Source organism: Vipera berus, assembly GCF_964194415.1.
Source record: "Vipera berus genome assembly, chromosome: 12".
Taxonomy (NCBI): domain Eukaryota; kingdom Metazoa; phylum Chordata; class Lepidosauria; order Squamata; family Viperidae; genus Vipera; species Vipera berus.
The window spans coordinates 8,129,722-8,152,474 of record NC_138215.1 but is presented as its reverse complement, the minus strand read 5'-3'; the positions used below and the strand labels follow the sequence as shown (position 1 = coordinate 8,152,474).

The window sequence follows — 22,753 nt, the reverse complement described above, 5'->3', positions numbered from 1 at the left end:
TGCCAGGAATTCTCAACTGATGACATATGTAACTCCAAATCTCCGCAGTTCGGCCTGCTTTTCCCCTACAATAACAGGCTGATACTTGAGCCCCCAAACGGGAACATGTTAAAGTCTCAGGTGCTGATGTGCTCTTTAAATGCGACTCCCAGTTCACGCCATCTGATTGTGACTGAAAACTCTATGTGGCTCCTTTTGTTCAGACAAAGGACCAGGGAAATGAAAGGGTCCCACAAATAAGAACTCCAGAATCCAGGTGAACATGAACGCTGTTATCCAGGACAAGCAAGAGCATGCAATCCTCCATCAGACCATTCCCTCTGACCCACTGGAGGGGACAAGGTGAGCATGACACAAGGGTCTGAGCGCAGGTATGTGGCAGCCATGAGTGTCAATGAATGGGCACAATTAGCACACAGGTTGAATCCATGCAAATGCCCCAACCGTCACAACTGCCGTCTGCTCCTGAGCAGAAGCAAACATTCCAGGAGGCCGAAGGATGCCCATGTTGTGATTCAGGGTCAGCCTGTGGGTTCGGCAGTTGGGTCGGACGATTCAGAGGAGGAGGAGGGGGGTGTTGGAGAGGTTGCTGAGAGTGTTGGAGAGCTTGCTGATGAGAGCCCTCAGCCAGGCCCCTCCCACCTGGTTACGACGCAGACCCAGCTGTGTGAGCCTGACAGCGTGGATGAAGATGACCCACAGCTGGCCCTGTTCAAGGACGCCCGACGCAAGAGGCAGTCAATCAGGAGTAAACAGAGGAAGGCAATGGGGCACCTCGGAAGGAGGCAGAGAGAAGCCACGCCCTGAACTGTATAAAAGGGGAATGCGTGGGAGGGCTGGTTTGCTGAAGGCAACCGTTTGAATAGCTCCTGTTTCATGGTTCGTGTCTTGTTTTTGCTCTGTTTGCTTTTGTGTCCATAAATTTGGCAGGCTTAGTTCCAGCCTCTTGCCTTCTTGAAAAGGGGTTGTCCCTGCCTTATCTGCAGGGCCGGTAGTAGGCTGGTACAGAACAGCCCACATATATCCTGTGATCCACCTTCTAGGATCTGCAGAAGCTTCTTGGATGAGAAGCAAAACGTCTTCAAAGGGAAAAAAGAAAGTCCAGTTGCCTCGCGAAAAAAGCATCTGTAGAACAAATATGACCCTAGATGATTGAGAATCTGCATAAAAAGTTCATTTAGTGACCATTCAAAGTTACAACGGCACTGATAAAATTGACCTATGACCGTTTTCCACACTTCACCACCACTGCAGCATCCCCATGGTCACGTGATCAGAATTCAGATGCTTGGCAACTGACTTATATTTATGACACCTGCTCTAAGCCCCACCATCAGGGACATTTTCCCCTCAATAGGCTAATCTCCTTGCAGTCTACAAATCCTGCAGGAAAACAATTGATGGCTTCGTAAAGTGTGCGACTCTTACCAACTTACACTTGCTCTAGAAACGAGGGTCAAAACAAACTTGGCTTGTAAGTGCAACATGTACGGAATACAGTATTAGAGTCACAAGGGACCTTGGAGGTCTTCTAGTCCAACCCCCTGCTCAAGCAGGAGACCCTATATCATTTCAGGCAAGTGGCTATTGAAAAAATAGCCACCGACAGGCAATGGGGCTGCTGGGAGAGAGCTAGGATTCATTTGATGATTTGCTGCCCGCTATCTAAAAGTAAGAATAGAGTATTTAGATATGGCAGTGATGGCAAACCTTTTAGAGACCGAGTGTCCAAACTGCAACCCAAACCCCACTTATGTATCGTTGGGTGCCGGGTGGGCGTGGCCCATTGGGGGGGAGTGGCCAATTGGGTGGGCATGACCCATTGGGTGGGCGTGGCTGCAGTATTAACGGCAGACTGGGTGGGACTAAAAAGTTCAATCAATCCATTCCAACTTTGCAAGATATCTTTTTTTTCCCTGCGAGAAATTGAAATTGATTGAACCTTTTTTTTTTTTGCACACAGCGGCAGAGGCCAAAAGTGCGCTCCCACAGAGAGGGCCTCCTCAGGTGCCGTCGGTGCCGGCTGGCGGCCCCCAGGGGGAGAGCATTCTCTGTGGCCGCGCCAGCCCTTTGGAACCAACTGCCTGTTGAGCTCCGGATGGCTCCCGACCTTCGCTCTTTCCGCCGTGACCTGAAGACTTGGTTGTTTGAACAGGCCAACCTGGACTAAGGGTTTATGTTTATTTTAATTATTTAGTGCTAGGGCTAACTAATTTTAATTCTCTTTTAACTTTTGTATGTCGCATTTTATTGCCCTGTACACCGCCCTGAGTCCTTTGGGAGAAGGGCAGTATGGAAGTTTAATAAAATAAAATAAAATAAATAAATAAATAAATAAAACCCAGCTGAAGGCCTAGGACTGGGGCGACAGCACGTGTGCCCACAGAGAGGGTTCTGTGTGCCACCTGTGGCACGTGTGCCATAAGTTCACCTCCAAGGAGATATGGCATCTATTTTCCACGGGTGTCATTAATGCCAAACAAACAGACATGCTGAACGCACACCCAAGAAAGAAAGACACACACAAAGAAGTAGATCTCGTTTATTCTAAGGTTTTATTTTTTTTTTGGTTCTTGGTATGAATAACCATGAGCTAAAACACTAAACAGAACATTCTATCAAAGATAAAGAAAGATAAAAGAAATATAGAATCTCCTCTCTTCTGTTTGTTGGTAAGCACAAAACTAACCAGGTCACTGAGATTTCAAAGGGCAAGACAGGGAAGATAGAAAATAAATGGGAGGTGGGTGGGGGAAAAGTGCTCGGAGGTCAGCATTATTTCAAAGAAGACCCAAATAATTATCTTTCATGTTGTATGGAAAGGTTAAAACAGTCAAAGTTTTAGGAAAGGGAGGTTCATCAATTAGCTTGGTTTAATTGATGCAATTACTATCTTCTTAGATAAAGGAATTTCGGAGGCACTCAGCAGGCTTCCATGCAACCCAAGCATTTCTTGGTGGTCTCCCATCCGAGTACTAACCAGGTTACTGTTTTGAATCAGCCGACATTTCCTAGGTGCTGCCATCTAGTGGACTCAATAGGTTTTAACCCATTACATTTGTCCAAAGTCCCATCTTCTTTCTGCAAATAGTCTCCATATTAATCCTCTCTAACTCCACAGTGTTTCTCAACTTTGGCAATTTTAAGATATGTGGCTGGCTGAGGAGTTCTGGGAATTGAAGTGCACACAACATGTCCAATCAGCTCTGAGAATAGAGCAGAAATGGATTCTTCCAGCACAAATCAAAAGCATGAAGTGGATGACAACAGCATGCAGATAGTCCTCGACTTAATGACCACAATTGGGACGAGAATTTCTCTTGCTGAGCAAGATGGTCGTTAATTGAGATGCCAAATTTTATTTTACCTCTGTGTCCCGAGGGGGCTTTTCCAAAAGGCAACTGGACTTTCCTGTTTTTTTGCTTTCTCCTTGGAAACATTTCACTTCTCTTCAGTTCTGACTGAATGGTGGGGAATGGAAGGATTTATATTCTTTGCAGTCATCTGGCCATTAGTACTCTTTCTGAGAGTCCCATTGCTGTTAAACAAATCTGGCTTCCTCCACTGACTTTGCTTGTTGGAAATGGATCATATTTCAGGTTGCAAATGGTGATCGTATCTACCCAGGATTCTGCAACCGTCATAAATATATGCCGGTTGTCAAAGGGCTGAATTTTGATCATGTAACTACGGGGATGTTGTGATGGTTGTAAGTGCAGGGATTGTTCATAAACATTTTTTTTCAGTGGTATTGTCACTAAAAACATGGTTGTAAATCGAGGAGTAGCTATGTACTTGCATTGGTGGGAACCTTGTAGTTGTGTTTTTAATTCTTGTTCCGATCAGGAAGGTATGGCAGGTGAAGACTCATCTCAGACCAGTACAGATAATCCTCGAAATTATGACCGTGATTGAGCCCAACATTTCTGTTGCTAAGTGAGACATTTATTGAGTCTTGCCCCATTTTATGACATTTCCTGACACCGTTGTTAAGTGAATCACTGCAGCTGTTAAGTTAGTAACCCGGCTGCTAAGTGAAGCTGGCTTCCCCACTGACTTTGCTGGTCAGAAGGTCACAAAAGGGGATCACGTGACCGTCATAAGTGTGAGTCAGTTGCCCAGTGTCTGAATTTTGATCAGGCGATCATGGGGATGTTGCAAAAGTCGTAACCGTGAAAAGTGGTCATAAGTCACTTTTTTTTCAGTGCTGTCGTAACTTTGAAGGGTCCCTAAATGAACTGTTGTAAGTCGAGGACAATCTGCAATCTCTTGTCTTACCATGAGCCTTGTAGCCTGCAGCGTCTCCGGCTGCTGCCCAATTTCGTTTCCTAGTCCTGGGAAAGCAAAGGCTTTGCACGGACCTCTCCCGCATTCGACAGGAGAGGTAGGGAAGAGGTTTGGATATTTTGGCTCCCAAGACAAAGAGCAGAGTTCAGAAATCGCCCTCTTGGGGTTTTTTTGTTCCTTCAGGCTTTTGTGTTTCACATTTAAAATACAGGTAGTCCTCGACTTACAACTCTTCATTTAGCGACCGTTCCAAAGTTACCACAACACTGGGAAAAAAAGACTTATGACCGTTTTTCACCCTTATGACCGTTGCAGCATCCCCAGGGTCACGTGATTTACATTCGGAGGGTTCATATTTATGATGGCCAGTGTCCCGTGGGTCACGTGATCCCTTTTTACGACCGTCTGACCAGGAAAATCAATGGGGAAACCGTGTTACTGATTTAACTTAGCCCAGGGGTAGGCAACCTCGGCTCTTTTATGATTCATGGACTTCAACTCCCAGAATTCCTGAGTCAGCACAGCTGACTCAGGAATTCTGGGAGTTGAAGTCCATGAGTCATAAAAGAGCCGAGGTTGCCTACCCCTGACTTAGCCAATATGGCAAAAGAAGTCGTAAAAACGGGACAATGCTCACTTAACAAATTTCTCACTTAGCAGCAAAAAAAATTGGGCTCAACTGTGGTCATAAGTTGAGGATTCTCTGTACTCAGCGTTGGACTTTTTTTTCTTTTCTTGGACATTTGCACCCTATTTCGTGGGAACCGTTGCTTAAACATGACTTAACTTGTGCCATATTTTTTTTTTTTTACAAAGTGGGATTTCGTGTCTGGGTGCTGAGCTGGATCAGAGCTGGCAACCGTCATGCTCCGCTGCCCCTTAAGGAACCACAGGGAGCTGTGTGGATGCTGGGACAATCATTTCCAAAACCTAGATGGAAAAATTACGGCCAATGTAAGCTTTTCGTTTTCTTTTCCTCTGAGATAGCGACCATCTCTGCCGGAAGCAAACGGGTCGAGGCTTACTCGCGAGCAAAGAAAACCCTCTTGGATGAAAAACGGAAAGCACATTAGGAATCGCAGGGCGTCTTCGACTTAGGACCACAGCTGAGCCCCAAATTTCCACCGCTAAGCAAGACAGTGCTAAGGGAGTGAGTTTTGCCCCCATCTTCCGATATTTTTTTTGCCGCATATTGTTAAGTGAATCGCTGCAGTGGTTCTTAGTAACACGGTTGTTTATCTGGCTTCCCCCATTGACTCTGCTTGTCAGAAGGTCACAAAAGGGGATCAGGTGACCCTGGGGACACGGCAACCTTCATAAATAAGGTAAAGGTTCCCCCGCACATGTGTGCTAGTTGTTTCCGACTCTAGGGGACGGTGCTCATCTCCGTTTCAAAGCCGAAGAGCCAGCGCTTGTCCGAGGACGTCTCCGTGGTCATGTGGCCGGCATGACTAGACGCCAAAGGCACACGGAGTGCTGTTACCTTCCCACCGTAGTGGTCCCTATTTTTCTACTTGCATTTTTACGTGCTTTCGAACTGCTAGGTTGGCAGAAGCTGGGACGAGTAACAGGCGCTCACTCTGCTACGTGGCACTCGGGATTCGACCCGCCAAACTGCCGACCTTCTGATCGACAAGCTCCGCATCCTAACCCACTGAGCCACCGCGTCCCTACCTTCATAAATACCAGCATCCAAATTTTGATCATATGACTATGGGGCTGCTACAATGGTCGCAAGTATGAAAACTTTTTTCCCCAGTGCCTTTGTAACTTTGAACTGTCACTAAACGAATGGTTGCAAGTCAGGGATGACCTGTAATTAACAGAATAACAGAGTTGGAAGGGACCTTGGAGGTCTTCTAGTCCAACCCGCTGCTCAGGCAGGAAATCCTATATCATTTCGGACAAATGGCTGTCCAATCTCTTCTTAAAAAAGCTCGTATTGGAGCATCCATCCTCTGGTTTCTCCTTAGTTCCAGGTTGCTTCTCTCTTTGATTAGTTTCCATCCATTTTTTCTTGTCTCGCCATCTGGTGCTTTGGAGGGTAATTTGACCCCCGCTTCTTTGTGGCAGCCCTTTAAATATTGGAACACTGCTATCATGTCACCACTGATGGCATACCTTCTAAATTGTCCCATGTATTTCTCATAACATCCCATAATAGCACGGTACAGAGGAGAAGGGTGGACCTAACCTACCTAGAGATGGCCAAGTCAAAGTAAGGTTTGAAAGGTGACTTTCAGCACAAGAAACCTTCTCTACATTCTTTCTTCTACTAAAGCACTGCATGGTTCAATCTGATGCCACGCAACAATCTTGCCTGATCTTTAGTGAAGGCTTGCAGTTTCCTTTGCAGAATTTTGCTCCCTTGCTTTCTAAAATACAGGTAGACAGGTTGCACTAAGAAAGTTAATTATTTAATTGCCTAATTTTGTTCTTGCTTCTCTGATCTTGCATTATAAAGTCGAATTGGCAGCAGAATTTACAACTCCAAAAAGACTGGGGGAAAAAAATACTTCCTTGAGTCAAGATCAAGGATCCATTCAGAAAAAAAAGTTCACTTTGAGAGTTGGTCTGTTAGGAATCTCTATGGCTATAGAATTTTTCAAAATATAAAGAGACACCCCCCCCCCAAAAAAAGAAACAACCAAGGAAAAAACTAATCATCTAAAACATTGAATAAAAATATAACACTTGTAATAATACTTATAATAATTTTAGAGGTTCATGTCCCTTGTCTCATATCAACAGAAATCTATATAGAAGGAAGGGAAGGGAAGGGAAGGGAAGGGAAGGGAAGGGAAGGGAAGGGAGGAAGGAAGGGAGGAAGGGAGGAAGGGAGGAAGGAAGGAAGGAAGGAAGGAAGGAAGGAAGGAAGGAAGGAAGGAAGGAAGGAAGGAAACAATTTCTCCATGATGGGCTATTATAATCTCATAAATCAAACAGCAAAATCTTTTTCCTTTTAATTAAAGGAAACAGTGACAAATATTTGTTTACAGTAACAGGACATGAAATTAAATTAAAAGCAGGACCTGGAACTGAAGCCAATCTAAAGAAGAGGTGGTTTTGCTTTGGCCACAGTTCTTTATTGTTATTCAAGTTTTCACATTGTTTTACGAGTACGTTAAAATATGCTGTGGCAGCTCGCCATTCCAAAGAAGCATTCCAAAGAGAAGTACAATCACAATCGGGCTAAATGCCCATTTTGTTTCTTTCCTTTTTGTCTCTCAGCTACACAATGTAAACTACTAAGCTATTTTAAGTTTAGTGACTGTGTGGGTTAAATCTCAAACGTTAGGTTTCTGCTTAAGAGGGAGAACTAAATTTTCTTTCGAAAACTCCTAGAGATGCCACTGATTGCCTTTGGTCTGGGTGACCAAGGAGGAGGAGAGGAGTGGGAATGGTGATGCTGGGAGTATAGCTGAGACCCCAAGCAAAATGTGACTCAGCGGTTTGTGAAGCCACAAAGATGGATGCGTTTGTGGGTTGCATCCATAGAAATGCTGTTCTCAAATAACAGAGAGTTGTTCCCTTGGAATCTGTGCTGCCGAGACCCTGCCTCCAGTTTTGAATCAGAAACTGGAGCAACCAGTGCAATTGCTAGAAATCTTTTGAAGAAGGTCTGAAAACATTCAGACTATTTAATCCAGTGTTTCTCAACCTTAGCACACCAGAGATGTGTGGACTGGCTTCCAGAATTCCCCAGCTGACTTGTCAGCTGGGGAATTCTGGGAGTTGAAGTCCACACACCTTCAACTTGCTGATGCTGAGAAACACCTATTTAACACTGAAAAGTCGTGGTGGTGCAGTGGTTAGAATGCAGTATTGCAGCCTGACTGCCCACTGTCTGAAGTACAACCCCGACTGGCTCAAGGTTGATTCAGCCTTCCATCCTTCTGAGGTCGGTAAAATGAGGACCCAGATTGTTGGGGGCAAAAGGCTTGACTATGTAAACCACCCAGAGAGTGCTATAAAGCGCTATGGGGTGGCATATAAGTCTAAGTGCCATTGCTATTGCTATTAACCTTCTGAAAAAACTAGGAAGGCATAAAAGTACTACTTGTGATGTAGCTGAAGGAATGCTACAAAACCTGATATCTCTTCTTCCAAGACAGGAGACAAAATAATTGGTTAAAGTTAAGAGGAAGGCAGGTTTTGATTGGATCTTTTCAGAAAAAAATGTCCTAAATGTTCCCATCACAGGGGTTAAGAGGAGGACCTAGTGACCTAGAGATGGTGGGTTCCCTTCTTTGCTTGTGTGTAAGCAGAGGCTAGACAATTATCTTTGGGGGAATGTTTCAGCTGGGAATCCTGCACAGAGAAGATCAGAGAAGTACCACAACGATCCCTTCTTACTTTAGGATTCGGTGTCTGTGAAAAACATTTCAAACTGGCCCTCCTGGAATTGCAGTTCTGCAGAACAATGATCAAGGTGGTTATTTTTATTAATAATAATATGATGTTAATATTGCAGCCTGGCTTTTGAGGAGGGGAATGCATGGCTGTGCAACTTATTTCCTTTTTATTTTGACACACACACAGCTCCAAGGAACTAGACTAGACTAAGAGTAACAGATGGTGCAATGCATCTCCACTGAGTGAACTTCATAGTGAGGATTTAATCCTCATCTCCGTAAGGTGACCGTTATGTTCTATATAGTCTCATTACTGTGCAAATCTGGGATTCCTAGAAAAAGAGGAAAAGAAGGAAATGCCTCCACGGGTATTACAGTAAAACCTCGATTTTATGGACCCATTGGATAAAGGCGGTCCCATCATTTGCAAAATTTATCCAAAGGATGTAATCTACATCCTTTTTCTGATGGCTTTGAAAACCACTGAGATTGTTCATTATCTGATGGAGTTGGGGTGTGTGTGTAAAGTTAAAAGTAAGATTAAATCTCTGGCATTCAAAGTCTGCTGAATGGAGAACTATCAAATCCGTGTCTCCCATTGATGGAAACACAGAGAGACAGAAATTAAGTGTAGAAAACTCTTCCGTCTTTGCGACTGAAGACTGAAAGACCTATAACGTCATGAAATTCCTGAAAGGGCTGAACATTCAACTTTTTGATGGCTCCTTTCTGCTGGGATTTAAGGAGAAAATTGGGTGTCTGAAATCTTCAAAGCTGTGAGGCTTCCATTTCCTCTCTTCAAGCCCAATTTCAGGATCATGCATCTTAAAGCTTGCAGGGTTTAAGGCAGGGGTGTCAAACTCAATTTCATTGAGGGCCGCATCAGCATTGCGGTTGCCCTCAGGGGGCCGGGTGGATATGGCCAGGGTGGGCGTGGCCTACTGGGTGGGCATGGCTAAAGTGCGTATGGCCTACTGGGTGGGCGTGGCCAGCTCTACATCGTTGGCATCAAGGGTGCCTATGGGGGCCTGGGCAGGAGTGGGACAGATCTGAGGGTCTCTGGCAGGAGGAGGGTCTCTAGGCCAGGGCCAAGGCAGTGGGGGCCATTCCTCACTCTTTCCAGGATGGCTTCGCGGGCTGCATGAAACCACTTCGCGGGCCGGATCCGGCCCCCGGGCCTTGTGTTTGACATGTCTGGTTTAAGGCATCTGTTCTCCCTCTTAAAACCAAACCTTTATGAGGTCCCCAGATTTTAGATTCGCCCTACTCACTCAGAGAAGTGAGGGCCTTTTGTGACTTCTTGCCTCAAGTCAGTGAAGGCTTTTTAGAATGCCAAAGAAGCCCAGCATTTTCAAAAATCTGGGACCTCCTGATTTGTACCGCTATATGTAAGTTTGAAATAAATCGCTTTTTTTCCAAAAGGCAGCTGGACCTTCTTGGTTTTTTTTTTTTTTGTTGTTTGAAAATGTTTCACGTCTCATTCAAAAAGGTTCTTCGGTTCTAACTTCAGAACTTCTTAGACGAGAAGTGAAATGTTTTCAAAGAAAAAACAACAACAGTCCAGCTGCCTTTGGAAAACCTTTATGATGAGAGACTCTCCATAGACCTTTGAAATAAATCGATTTTTCTTCAGTCTTTACTCATCCTGTTGTCACCCGTCTTCTCGTGATGCCAGAAAGGTTTGAACAGCCATCTTGAAACAAGGGATATAATTCCAGATACATTTTATTTCTTCCTCCTGTTTTAATGGATGTGCGCACCAAAAAAATGAAATAGTTGATAATGAGGAAACCGAGAGTGACAGAAAAGCCAACCATCTCTTCAGGCTGAAAAATTAAGTCTTTTTTTTTTATCCACCTTTTTTTTTTAAAGGAAGGCTTAATACTGTAGCTGGTTGTGTCTTTAGACATTTGCTTCTTTCCTCCATCCCAGTCACTTCTTTGTGTTTCTCTTTTCACCCAGAGTTTTAAAACATTTTCCTTTCAATTACCGCGTATAAAAATAGCTATAGGAATTCAACATTAAACAAAGAAAGAACATGATCATGAAGTGGCTATGCTAGAGGTGAAGAACGTCATCCAAAAAGTGTCAGGAAATTCATTAGGAGAGGAAAAGGGAGCTGAATTAAGAGTCTCATTTCAATTTTCACTGAAATGCTTTTTTAAATGCTTTTTCCTAGGTCAACGGGTCGGGTAGATAAGTAGGTAGGTAGGTAGGTAGGTAGGTAGGTAGGTAGGTAGATAGATATTGAAAATCTCCCACCAACAATCCTACTGGAGAAGTTCTTATGATGAACAGCATTGCCTACTCGGACTGCTTCAACTGAGGTAGGTTACTCTATAAAGAAAATATGCTACATTCTAAGGTGACTTCCCCAAGCTGGCCTTCTCTAAACAAGTTGGGACTTCAACCCTCAGAATTCCCAATCAACCTAGCTAGGAATTCTGGGAATTGAAGTCCTGACACATCTGGAGGTGGTCAGGTTAGGAAAGGCCATGCTAAGGCTTTAAACATGTGGTCTATGACCATCTGTGCTGCCATCAGTGACCTAGAGAGCAACTAACAAAAGAAACAGGAAGAAATCCATCGTGGACATCACATCAGGGGCTTCAAGGGCTGCGAGGATCAGCTGGAGGCATCTTATTAAACAGGCTGGTCTTGTGTCTGGTTTGCACACAGGCACACTACAGAGGTTAGGTTAGTGAGAACCTTTGAACGAAAACAGGATGCGTACATTTCACAGCTTTCTATATTTTGTGTGTGGAAAATGAACGGCAGCATTGAACGTAAGCCCCATATTCCAAAATCGTTCCCTTTCACCTCCAATGAAAAGATTTCAGACTGAAGATTGAAGGAAGATCTGGAGAGATTGCCTGCCACATAACACAAGTCAAACCAGGGTCTGATCAATGGAGACTCCGGCACTAACTTTAAACACACAACCTGGGAGGAAGGTTCTCTGAACGGAAAGCATTGGCTTCATAGAGGGCCCTGGCATGACACAATGCTGTCTTGAATAAACTGTGATTGGAGATGTTCACACAATGTGCCAAAGCCATATACTATGGCTGGTCAACCATAATAGCTAAGAGTAAGCTATTGAGAGTAAAAATAAAGGTTTCCCTTGACCACTTGTGTCCAACTCTAAGGGGGGGTATGCTCATCTCCATTCCTAGACAAGGGAGCCAGCATTGTCCATAGACACTTCCATGGTCATGTGGCTAGCATGACTATATGCCGAGGTGCATGGAATGTTGTTCCCTTCCCACCAAAGTGGTACCTATTTATCTACTTGCATTTGCACGCTTTTGAAGTACTAGGAGGACAGGAGCTGAGGCAAGAACAGGAACTCAAACTGTCATGTGGTACTCGGGTCTCAAACTGCCAACCTTCCGTCCAACAAGCCCAGCATCTTAACCACTAGGCCATTAGCTGGATACTAATCCAAAGCCAAGCTAAGCATTTTGTTTCAGCCCAGCCTAAGTGTTTAAGACAGGGGTCTTCAAACTTGGCCCTTTTATGACTTGTGGACTTCAGCTCCCACAATTCCTCGACCAGCGTGCCTGGCTGAGGAATTCTGGGAGTTGAAGTCCACAATTCATAAAAGGGCCAAGTTTGAAGACACCTGGTTTAAGATGATCCTAACTCAGTGTTTTTGCAGAAAATCCAGGGGTTTCTCTAAAGCAAAAATGAAAGTTATCCTGGTTCAGCTCCTCCATTATATAAAAGAAACAGTCCTTAATGTAGCAAGCATTCCAGGAACGTGCATGTGGCAAACCAGCTTTGAACAATGTACCTTGAATATCGAACAGTTCTTCAGTAGTAACCCGTTTGTAATGGAAGTTATTTTTAGGTGATCGGCAGCCTGCCTTTTGCTACAATCCTAGCAATCATGAGAGTTTCCTTTGTTTAGGAAAAAAAAGACATGATATAAAACAATTCTTGACACAGTAAAACTCTACACAAGTTAACTAGCAACTTGCCTAAAAGTAAAGCTTCTCACACTAAGAGGGACTGTCCTCAGTGATCACAATGCTCTTCTGTCTCTTGGGATACTGGAAGTGAGCAGGAAGAGGGAGGGGGGAGAGAGAGAGAGAGAGAGAGAGAGAGAGAGAGATGAGGAGATCGGCTGGAAGAACACCCAGCGCTTCTATTAAAAAAAATGTCTTGAGGTAGAACATTGCTTTCAAGGTTTTGGAAGTGCTTTACATTGGAACAAGGATGATAACAAAGGGTTATTTTAAAGAGGGGGAGGGAGAGGAAATATCAGCCAATGACCAACATGGTGGACATGGAGTGTGACTTCTGAGGTAGTACCAAAACACGTACTGACCAAGTGCTACACTACTTGCGTTGAAGACAAAAGGAAGACACAAGATACGTTTGCCTCTTCCCAAAAGACATTCAATTCCGGTTGAGGTAGGTTTTGAATTTACTTCGGGGGTTCATCCAAGTCTTTTCTTTCTTTCAAGAGCCCTTCTCCAGGCCTGTTTCTTTCTTTCTTTCTTTCTTTCTTTCTTTCTTTCTTTCTTTCTTTCTTTCTTTCTTTCTTTCTTTCTTTCTTTCTTTCTTTTTTCCGTTTTTTTTGTCACGCTCACTTTGTCTTTGAAGCAGTTCATCCACAAAGAAATTATCCTGAGAATTATGAATGGGCACGACCAAAAAATAAAAAAATAAAAAAAAATCTGTGGCTCCGTTGAACCCTCCATATTGGGGATCCAAGTTGGGAGGTCCTTCATCGTGCGTTAGTTCAACCAGATTGCCAAGATGGATCTAGAAATGATCATTCTAAAGCTGCAAGTGAAGGGACACCTTGGTGAACCCCAAAATGGTACTGATTCCACCTGGTGTCAAAGGTTATGGAGTAGTGCTCAACTTTCTCTTGACAGAAGTCACTAGTTTGGCAGCTATAGAATGAAAACGGAGATCCAGATGGGTAGATATGGGCTATAAGCCTGAGGCAGGTCAGAAAGATCAACTTCATAAGAGATTCCACAAAGCTGCGCACAGATTATGCAGAAATCAGAACTTTTACATTGACCTGAGATTTAGTGTCATCGTAGAGACATCACCAGGCACAAAAAAATAGTGGCTGGTATGTCCTATAGGAAGTCTGAGCTATCTTGGCAACTTATCCTTCATTGGTCGGAGCTTGCTTCAAAGCTGGTTCTTCTTGGCTGATGGTGAGCAGAGGCTGGCTGTTAGGGCCAGAAGGTACATTTGGAAACAAGGTGTTGTCCTCTTCCTCAAGGATGCTAAATTCCTCTGGTGGAAGTGTAGATATCTGGATTTCAATAGGTGAAGTATTTGGAATGTGATCCAGCTGAGAAGGCAATGGAAAAAATGCTATTGGAACCCACAAAGCCTGCTCAATAACATTTGTTACAAAATACAAGAACATGAAGATGAAGGAAGGTGAATATACACGTCCCAGGATAATGTTCTAGGTCGATCTGATCTGGCTTGGTCACCAGGATCAGAGTTTTTGTCTTCCATTCTTTTGGATTTGTACTGGAGCCCATCTTCAGTATTTCTCTCTAGCAGAATGTGTGCTGTTCTGTGTGTCGCCACACATCACACACAGGACACACAGAACAGCACACACTCTGCTAGAGACAAGTTCCTTGAGGATGGGCTCCAGTACAAGTCTGAAAGTTCAGAAGACAAAAATTCTGGTCCTGGTGACTAATCCAGATCGGATCCTAGAACATGAAGAATTCATTCAAATGACACAAATTATATCCTGGTGTTATTTTCCATTAATTGCACCACACCACTCATGTTGCTACTTCCCACCCAAGTGAACACCTTCGGGATTTGCCATCTTATCAAATCAAAGGCTGTCTATCCTTGAAGCAAGTGACCCTTAATTGCAGCCACAACTCTGGGGCCAGCTGTGGCCAAGAAAGCCTTCATCTGGTGTGGTAGATGTGCCCTTTCCCAGATTTGGAAGGGGGCCTTCAGTCATTCATGCGCTGGTCACCTAAAGTTTGACTACTGCAATGCATTCTATATTGGACTGCTCTTGAAGACCATCCAGAAGCTTCAGCTGGTCTAGAAAGCAGTGGTGTGGGCAATGATGGACTTGCCTTGGTATGCCCAAGTTGGGCAGCGTATACATGTGACAGATAAATAAATAAACCCATCACACCAATTAAATCCCATGGTTCCCTCTATTTCCTTCTCTCCCATAAAGACCTGGACCAAAGTCAAATCTTCAAAATGATCAAATACGTCTGCACATTTCCTCTGCTCTGTTTTCCATCCTAATCTCTTTTCTGCTTATAGTTCTGCCCTGTTACTGCTTAGATCAATGGTTCTCAACCTTTTCTTCACCATAGACCCCCTTTAAATACCTTTTGTGCCATGGGCCATGGCTATGGACCACCAAGACTTAAGTCAAGATTTAAAGCACTAAACTGCATCAAGACTCTGTGGGCTCCCTGTGATGACATCACAGACCCATCCCCAGGGGTCCAGAGACCACAGGTTGAGAACCAGTGACTTAGATCATTCATTGTTTGGCCTTCTTAATAAAAAAGAGACTCAAGGTAGCCAGAAATGCATGTCTGTCTCTCTCTCTCTCTGATACATACAACACCAGTGTTTACACTGTACCACAAAAAGAAGCTGAACAACATTCCAGTTCCACAATGCTTTTTCTTACCGCTATTCCCTTTGTGTGCAGACTGGGTGAGGAATGCAAAGCTGGGAACAATCTTTCCAGTTCATTCATATCCAGCTGTTTCCCATTGGCATCTGGATCGTCCCTCTTAGTAGACCCGTTTAGAGCCTGGCCAGTGACATTTCTCGGCCCTCTCGAAATCTGCGGGGTTGACAGCTGCTCCTGCACCTTTTTACACGTCAGCAATCTGCTAAAAATGAGAGGGAGAGAAACATGGTAGGTCCCTTTCACAAACATGAAAGAAGACACGTCGTTGGAAGGTCTGTGGGGAGGGGATCAGGACCGGCTTTTCTTGCAAGCCATCCAGGGTGCATTGAGAAAGCAGCTCATCTAAGACTATGGGAAGCCATCACTGGACAGTGTAAACCAGGGGAAGGGATTATCTCATGATGCCTCTTAACTCTTCTGAAGGAGATCAATCCCTCACTTTCATGAGCAAAGTTGGGGGTGTACTAACGTTGCCTCACATTCTTGGAGGAAAGGGTTTTCCTTCACAAAAACCCACCAGTGTGCTGTAAAGGATAACGTGTCGGGCTAAGACCAGGGAGATCCAGTTTCATGTCTGCCTTCACCTTACTAAATGGGCTTCTCAGAGTTTAGTTCTAAGGATAAATTGGAGGATAAATATGAGCCATCTTAGTTTGGATATATAGCTAGCCAATTACAGATATGTATCTTTTATCTTAATAAGATGGAGATCTTAATGTTCACTTTCAACTCTTGCTGCTGCAGAAATTCAGCATGGAAGAAATCTAAGGCAGGGGTCTTCAAACTTGGCCCTTTTATGACTTGTGGACTTCAATTCCTGGCTGAGGAATTCTGGGAGTTGAAGTCCACAAGTCACAAAAGGGCCAGGTTTGAAGACCCCTGTTCTAAGGCATAAACAAATAAATACACCAAGGTTGCATTTGGATCTCTTGAAGCTCTGTGCCCACACACTGGCACCCCAGTGTAGAGGCAACACTGAACGAGCTCTGTGTTTTTCAAACTTGGTCATTTCAACACCCAGAATTCCCCAGTCAGCATGGGAAGCTAAAGCCTACACATCTTAAAAGTGGTAGTTTAAAAACAAAACAAAACACTGAGTTAGATGGATCAAGAATCTGGCTTGGAAAAAAGACAGGCTCCGATGTTTGTTCAGATCACCATTGTTCCACGATACAGGGCCCGCAGGGTGGAAGACTCCCCTACTTCAGTTTTACAGACTGTCTGGCCAGGCTGCTTTGCAGAAGTGCTACTGGCCACTGCAGGAGCATGAAGTTACGAAGACCTACAGGCCGGCTTAATACACACAACTCATGAAACTCTTACGTCTGTCTAAATGGCCCGGCGACAAGAGCCTTGGTGGAGCAGTGGGCTAATGCCTCCTTAAGTAACACCAGCTGCCTGCAATTAGTGCAGGTTCGAGTCCCACCAGGCTCAAGGTTGACTCAGCCTTCCATCCTTCCGAGGTAGGTAAAATGAGGAGCCAGATTGTTGGGGGCAATTAAGCTGACTTTGTAATAATGCCGCTTGGTGTGTGTGTGAAAGCCCTAATAAGCAGGCATATACATAGAATGAAGGCTACTGCTAAGCTTGTAAGCCGCCCTGAGTCTTCGGAGAAGGGCGGGATATAAATGGAATTAAAATAAAATAAATAAAAATAAAAACAGATGTTGGGCAGAAAGGGCAACGTACCGTCCTCTATAGCCAAACATGAGGAAAAGGACACAGAAGATGATGCAGGTGACGCCAATGTGGATTCCAATGATGATCCCAGTAGCTGATGTTTTGTTGGCTGACTCATCCTTCATGCAGTTGCAGGGTGGGTTTAGGTCTAAGGTTGGTGAGAAAGAGGAAGGGAAAATCCTTTACACTTCTGGGAACCTCTGAGACAAATTGTAGGGCAGGAAAGCAAATCCCCTGCATTTTCTCTCACATGACTCGTGACCTCCCGGTTAGACTACTGCAATGCCCTCTACATGGAGCTGCCCTTGAGGACCACCCGAAGGCTTCAACTGGTGCAGAATTCAGCCGCGCGAGTTTTAATGGGAGCTTCCCGATACTCCCGTGTAACACCTCTTCTCCGTGAGCTGCATTGGCTTCCGGTTGCCCTCCGGGTGAGATTCAAGGTGCTGGTAATGACCTATAAAGCCCTAAATGGCTTGGGTCCGGACTATCTAAGGGAACACCTGCTGCTGGCATCATCTTCCCATCGTCCTGTGCGCCCCCACAGGGAGGGCCTTCTCAGGGTACCACCGGTTAATGAATGCCGGCGGGTTATTCCCAGGGGAAGGGCTTTCTCTGTGGGTGCGCCTGCCCTACGGAACCAACTACCCACAGAACTTAGGACTACCCCCAACCTTCGCTCATTTCGCCGGGACCTGAAAACTTGGCTCTTCGATCTGTTTGGTCCAGACTGTGGGGTTGTTAATTTAACTGGGTTTTAGATTTACTCTTGGGGCTTGAATTTAATTTAATTGTTTTAATTGTTTTTAATTTTTTGTATTCATGGTTTTAAGTGCCCTGTAAACCGCCCTGAGTCCTACGGGAATAGGGCGGTATACAAATCCAATAAAATAAATAAATAAATAAATAAATAAATAAATAAATAAATAAATAAATAAATAAATAAATAAATAAATAAATGAATGACTTGTAGAGGTAGGACGAGTAATACAAATAACACTCTTCCAGTCAGAGATATGATGCCATTCCTGACATATCCTATTTCTTGCCCGTACCTTGCCATTCCTGCAGATGCGAGGGCCATGCATCTTTTGAGGGAGATGACCATCCAAGTCTTTTGAGTAGAAGATGGTGCCCTTACAATTAAGGGAAGCAATTAAGGGAAGCTTAATATCAGAAAAGAAGCAAGGCTTTTTAGGAGATGCTTTGAATTACGCAGTCTTTGATGCTTCTGAGCTTGGCTGTTTGTAGGTGTTTCATCGCCCAACTAGGTAATGTCCTCAGTGTGAGAAAGGGTGGGGTTTGCTGCCTGTTTATAAACCCCGCAAACATTCACACTGAGGAGAGTTAGGTTTCATTAGTTGGGTAATGAAACATCTGCAAACAACCAAGCTCAGAGAGCACTAAAGACTCCACAATTGAAACGCTGAGCTGCAGACATTCTCTTCTATTGGATAACTTGAATATAGAAGATACACATGGGAACAACAATTACCAGAAGCATTTTCTGGAATTTTTGTTGTTGTTGTTGTTGTTGAAAATGGACCAACACGAACGTATCGATGATCTTGGGATTTGCTGATTAAAAAAGCTTCTTTATAGGGGTGTCAAACTCAATTTCATTGAGGGCCACATCAGCATTGCGGTTGCCCTCAGGGGGCCGGGTGGGCGTGGCCTGGGTGGGCGTGGCCTACTGGGTGGGCGTGGCTAGTGCACGTATGGCCTACTGGGTGGGCATGGCCAGCTCTACATCGTTGGCATCAAGGGTGCCTATGGGGGCCTGGGCAGGAGTGGGACAGATCTGAGGGTCTCTGGGCCAGGGCCAAGGCAGTGGGGGCCGTTCCCTCACTGTTTCCAGGATGGCTTCGCGGGCCACATGAAACCACTTCGCGGGCCGGATCCGGCCCCCGGGCCTTGTGTTTGACATGTCTGGAAAAGGGGAACCAAGATATGACATTTAGGAGGTAAGAATGCCGGTAGCGGCTACAAAGAGGAACACAAGTCATATTTTTAGATCCTTTTTTCCTCCTTTTCTTTTTCTCTTACCTTTTAAAATCTTTTTTTCTTTTCTCTACTCTTTTCTTTTAAGTTTCTGTATTTTTTAAAAAAAATTCTGTGTACATTTCCCCCCCCCCCGCCTCCCCCAATAAATATTATATACAAGATACAGCACAATTTTCTCAGTTGTCTTTTGGTCCTTTCTCTCCCTTTCCCACCTCTCGTTCTGCAACCTCCAAACATCTCAAGGCTCCTCAGAGTGAGTTGAGCCTCTCACCTCTTTTTTCGACAGTTTCTCGAAGGGACACAAAACGGACGGTGGCGTTCCCATCGCCATGTTGGTTGAAAGCAAGCAGTTTGACTTCGTACACTACTGCTGGGTCTGAGAGAACATGGAAACGGGGGAAGATACGGTTAGGTCAATCAAGGGCAGGGATGTGTTCAGTGTGCTAGGCAAAGCCACTGCTGCTTTCTCTGGCATCTACGTCAGAAGTGGGAAGCTATCAGCACTGAATATCTTCCCCTTCTGGGGGGTCTGGGGAACTCCCCTACACAAGTCCCAAAGGTGTTTTTTCCAAAGGTAACTGGACTTCCTTGTTTTTCCTGGAAGAGGATTTGCCTCTCATCCAAGGAGCTTCTTTAGTTCTGACTGAAGGGTGGAGAATGGAAGGATTTATATTCCTTGCCGTCATCTGGTCTTTAGCACTCTTTCTGAGAGGCCACTTGAGGATTGTTTATCGGTGACCTCAGGGTCACCTGAACGGTGCAAATGGGTGCGGAGCCTTCTTGGAACTGCTGAAAGGACTGTGTTGTAGGCTGGAGACAGGTGGTCTTGTATCCCTCCCTCTGGTTAGAGAGGGCTATTCAGTCTTAAGGTAAATAGCCTCCTTGACCTCTCTTTCAAACCAGCCATCGTCTCTGTCCAGAATGTGGACTTTGATGTCTTCAAGGAAAAACAATGAAGTCAAGTTGCCTTTTGGAAAAGCGCCTTTGGGGACAACCATAATGACTGAGAGTCTCCACAGACATTCCCCTCCACAATTAATGCCGTCCAAATTTGAGCCCAATATTGAAATCTCACAAAATGCAAAATAGTCCCGTTCCTGTCTCTTTCACTCTGTGTGACTTGTGGATGACTCTGGGCTCATAGGAATTTATCCAAGGCTGGTTTGTCACTTGCAGATGTTTCACTATCCATCTGTTGATGTTGGCTGCATAGGAAACCTCTGCCAATGAAAAGCCGAGGACTTCTCCAACCCAAAACTCCAACCCTGAGCTTCATATACTCTCCTCCATTGCAACAGGGCTTTATTTGGCTCGAGGCATCTGAACAAATCAACCCAGGGTTGAGGCACAAATGATCAGGTTCAAGTTATCCTACTTTGGACCCAGAACCAGCTCTCTGGAGAAGGCTTTAATGCTGGGAAAGGTGGAAGGGGAAAAAAAAGAGGAGAACCAACTGCAAGGTTTGAAGGACTCTGAAGGACCAGGTTGGGGACAGATCACCATGGAGAAAATCTATCTGTGGGGTCCCTAAGAGATGATAATGCCTTGATGGTACATAATCAAGCATCAATCAATCTACCCAAGAGTGTGATGCTTGGGGTAGCCCCTCCTCTGTCTCTCTCCCTCCCTCCCTCTCCCCCTCCCCCCCTCTCTCTCTACATTCCTCTTCTCCACTCACCAAGATGAGTAATGTTGCAAGAGGTGACGTTGCTGGGCAAAAGCATGGGCCCCGTGAAGTGGGGAAGGTGGACTTTGCGGTAGTAGAGTTTGAACCCTTCGTGTTGGCCCAGTTTGATGGAAGGTTCCCACATGGCTTGGACGGTGGTGCTGTTGAGAACTTTAATGAAGAGAGAAGGCACTGCGGGTACTGAAAGAAAGCAGAAAGCAAAGAAGGGTGAGGCCAGCTCTTCTTTCTCCTTCCAAGCTTAAAGTCCAGGCTAGGGCACCTCAAAGATACTTTGGAACATCCCCCCCCCCACACACAAAAAAAACAACCCATGAAATAATACATGTATTTCTTTATTTATTTTAGAACATTTATATAGCTGCCTATAGCGACTCTAGGCGGCTTACAAACAGTAAAAATACAAAACAGGGGGGGAAAAATAAAAAAGAATACACTCCCCCAGTGACAGCACGCGATTAAATAAGCCATTTGATGGGCTCCATTGCCTTCTGCATTTCCCACGATTTCAGGGCCTTCCAAAAGACTGCCAAAGCGGGGAAGGGGCGGTCTAATTTCTGCAGGGATGACCATGTTCCAATGGGAGGGGGACTATCACAGAGGAAGCCCTTCTGCGGGATCCCACCAGACGTACCTTCTTCGGGGACGGGACCCACAACATTCCTTGTCTCCCTACTCTAGTGGGACAGGTGGATGTGACTGGCAGGAGATGGTCCCTCAGACTTTATCAAATATATCTCGCCGCCAGCCCTTGCCTTAAACCAGGGATTACTTATGTGGAACATCTGGGGGCTGTTCCTGAAGTTTGAGGGTTGCTTATGTGGAACATAAGCAACCCTCAAACGTCAGGAACAGCCCCCAGATGTTACTCTGGATGTACTCTTGATCTGAAGGAAGCACAGCGGTGGATCATAAATCAAGCTAGGATGCAGGGTGCTGAGCTAATGATTAACTGTGCCTGCTCATCCATTACAGAATATAATGCCTAACTCTATTCCACCAGTGCAAAGTTATTGTTGTGGTTTTTTTTAAAAGCCCAGAGGTTGTGGCAGGGAGGAATGGAAGGGTTGGCTTGGAGCATCAGAGGCCGCTGTAATTTATGAACTGGTTACCGGATCCCTAACAGTAGCATTTAAAGAGCTGGAAAAGTGTGGCACCCAGCTTGTGTATTTAAAAGAAAAACAATGACATAAAGAGAAACTCCAGACTTTATGAGACTGCAAGCTACTATCCTGAACCTCAAGGCTTTGGGTTAATGGTTTGAAGGATCTTAAGTCTTGTCAAATCCTGCTGCGTTCTCTCTGAGGAACCAGGAACTTTGGCAGAAGGATAGATTGGCTATCTCAAAATGCAGGTAGTCCTCGACTTATATCAGTTTGCTTCGTGATGGTTCAAAGTTACGATGGCACTGGAAAAAGTGGCTTAGGACCATTTGTCATACTGATGATCAGCATGGTCGCGTGATCAAAAGTCAGATACATGGCACTGGCTCATATTTATGACGGTTGCAGTGTCCCGGGGTCACGTGATCCCCTTTTGCGACCTTCTGACAAGCAAAGTCAAGGGGGGAAGCCGGATTCATTTAACAAGTGTGTTACTAATTTAACAACCTCAGGGATTCACTTCACAAATGTGGCAAGAGAAGTCGTAAAATGGAGCAAAACTGACTGAACACATGTCTCACTTAGCAACATAAACTTGGGACTCAATTGTGGTCGTAAGTCGAGGACCACCTGTAAGCACGTGCTGCACTTCCAGACTTGCCAAGTTGGGACTGGCAAGTATTGTCACAACTCTCCTCTTCGTTTTTCAGTTGTATGAAAAGGCAATAGCATTTGGAAAAAAGCCAGCACTACAGTATATGTAAATCTATCCACACAGAATTTCTGAGCACAGAATTCTTTTAAAAAGTGAAGATAGACAGATAGCCATGACCTGAGGTGTTTGGGCCAATAAGGGGTGAGGGCTGATCTGGACTTATCCATTAAACAGCTTCATAACGAAGGTGATACAAGCTAATACAATCCTGGGTTGTATAAACAGAGGCATAGAATCAAGATCATGCAAAGT

The 22,753-nt window shown here is 44.7% G+C and overlaps 1 protein-coding gene across 1 annotated transcript in view; it reads right to left on the bottom strand.

Moving 5' to 3' along the window:
- Nucleotides 1–13,773: 13,773 nt before the first annotated feature.
- IGDCC3 (immunoglobulin superfamily DCC subclass member 3) overlaps nt 13,774–22,753 on the bottom strand; it is a gene marked incomplete at both ends in the record, with an annotated part of 118,331 nt that continues 109,351 nt past the window's right edge. Inside the window, 5 exons of the mRNA XM_081337013.1 lie at nt 13,774–13,965; nt 15,310–15,514; nt 17,005–17,143; nt 19,271–19,375; nt 20,678–20,866. Of these exons, the coding sequence (XP_081193139.1) occupies nt 13,774–13,965; nt 15,310–15,514; nt 17,005–17,143; nt 19,271–19,375; nt 20,678–20,866 (830 nt within the window). The remainder of the gene's footprint in view (nt 13,966–15,309; nt 15,515–17,004; nt 17,144–19,270; nt 19,376–20,677; nt 20,867–22,753) is intronic.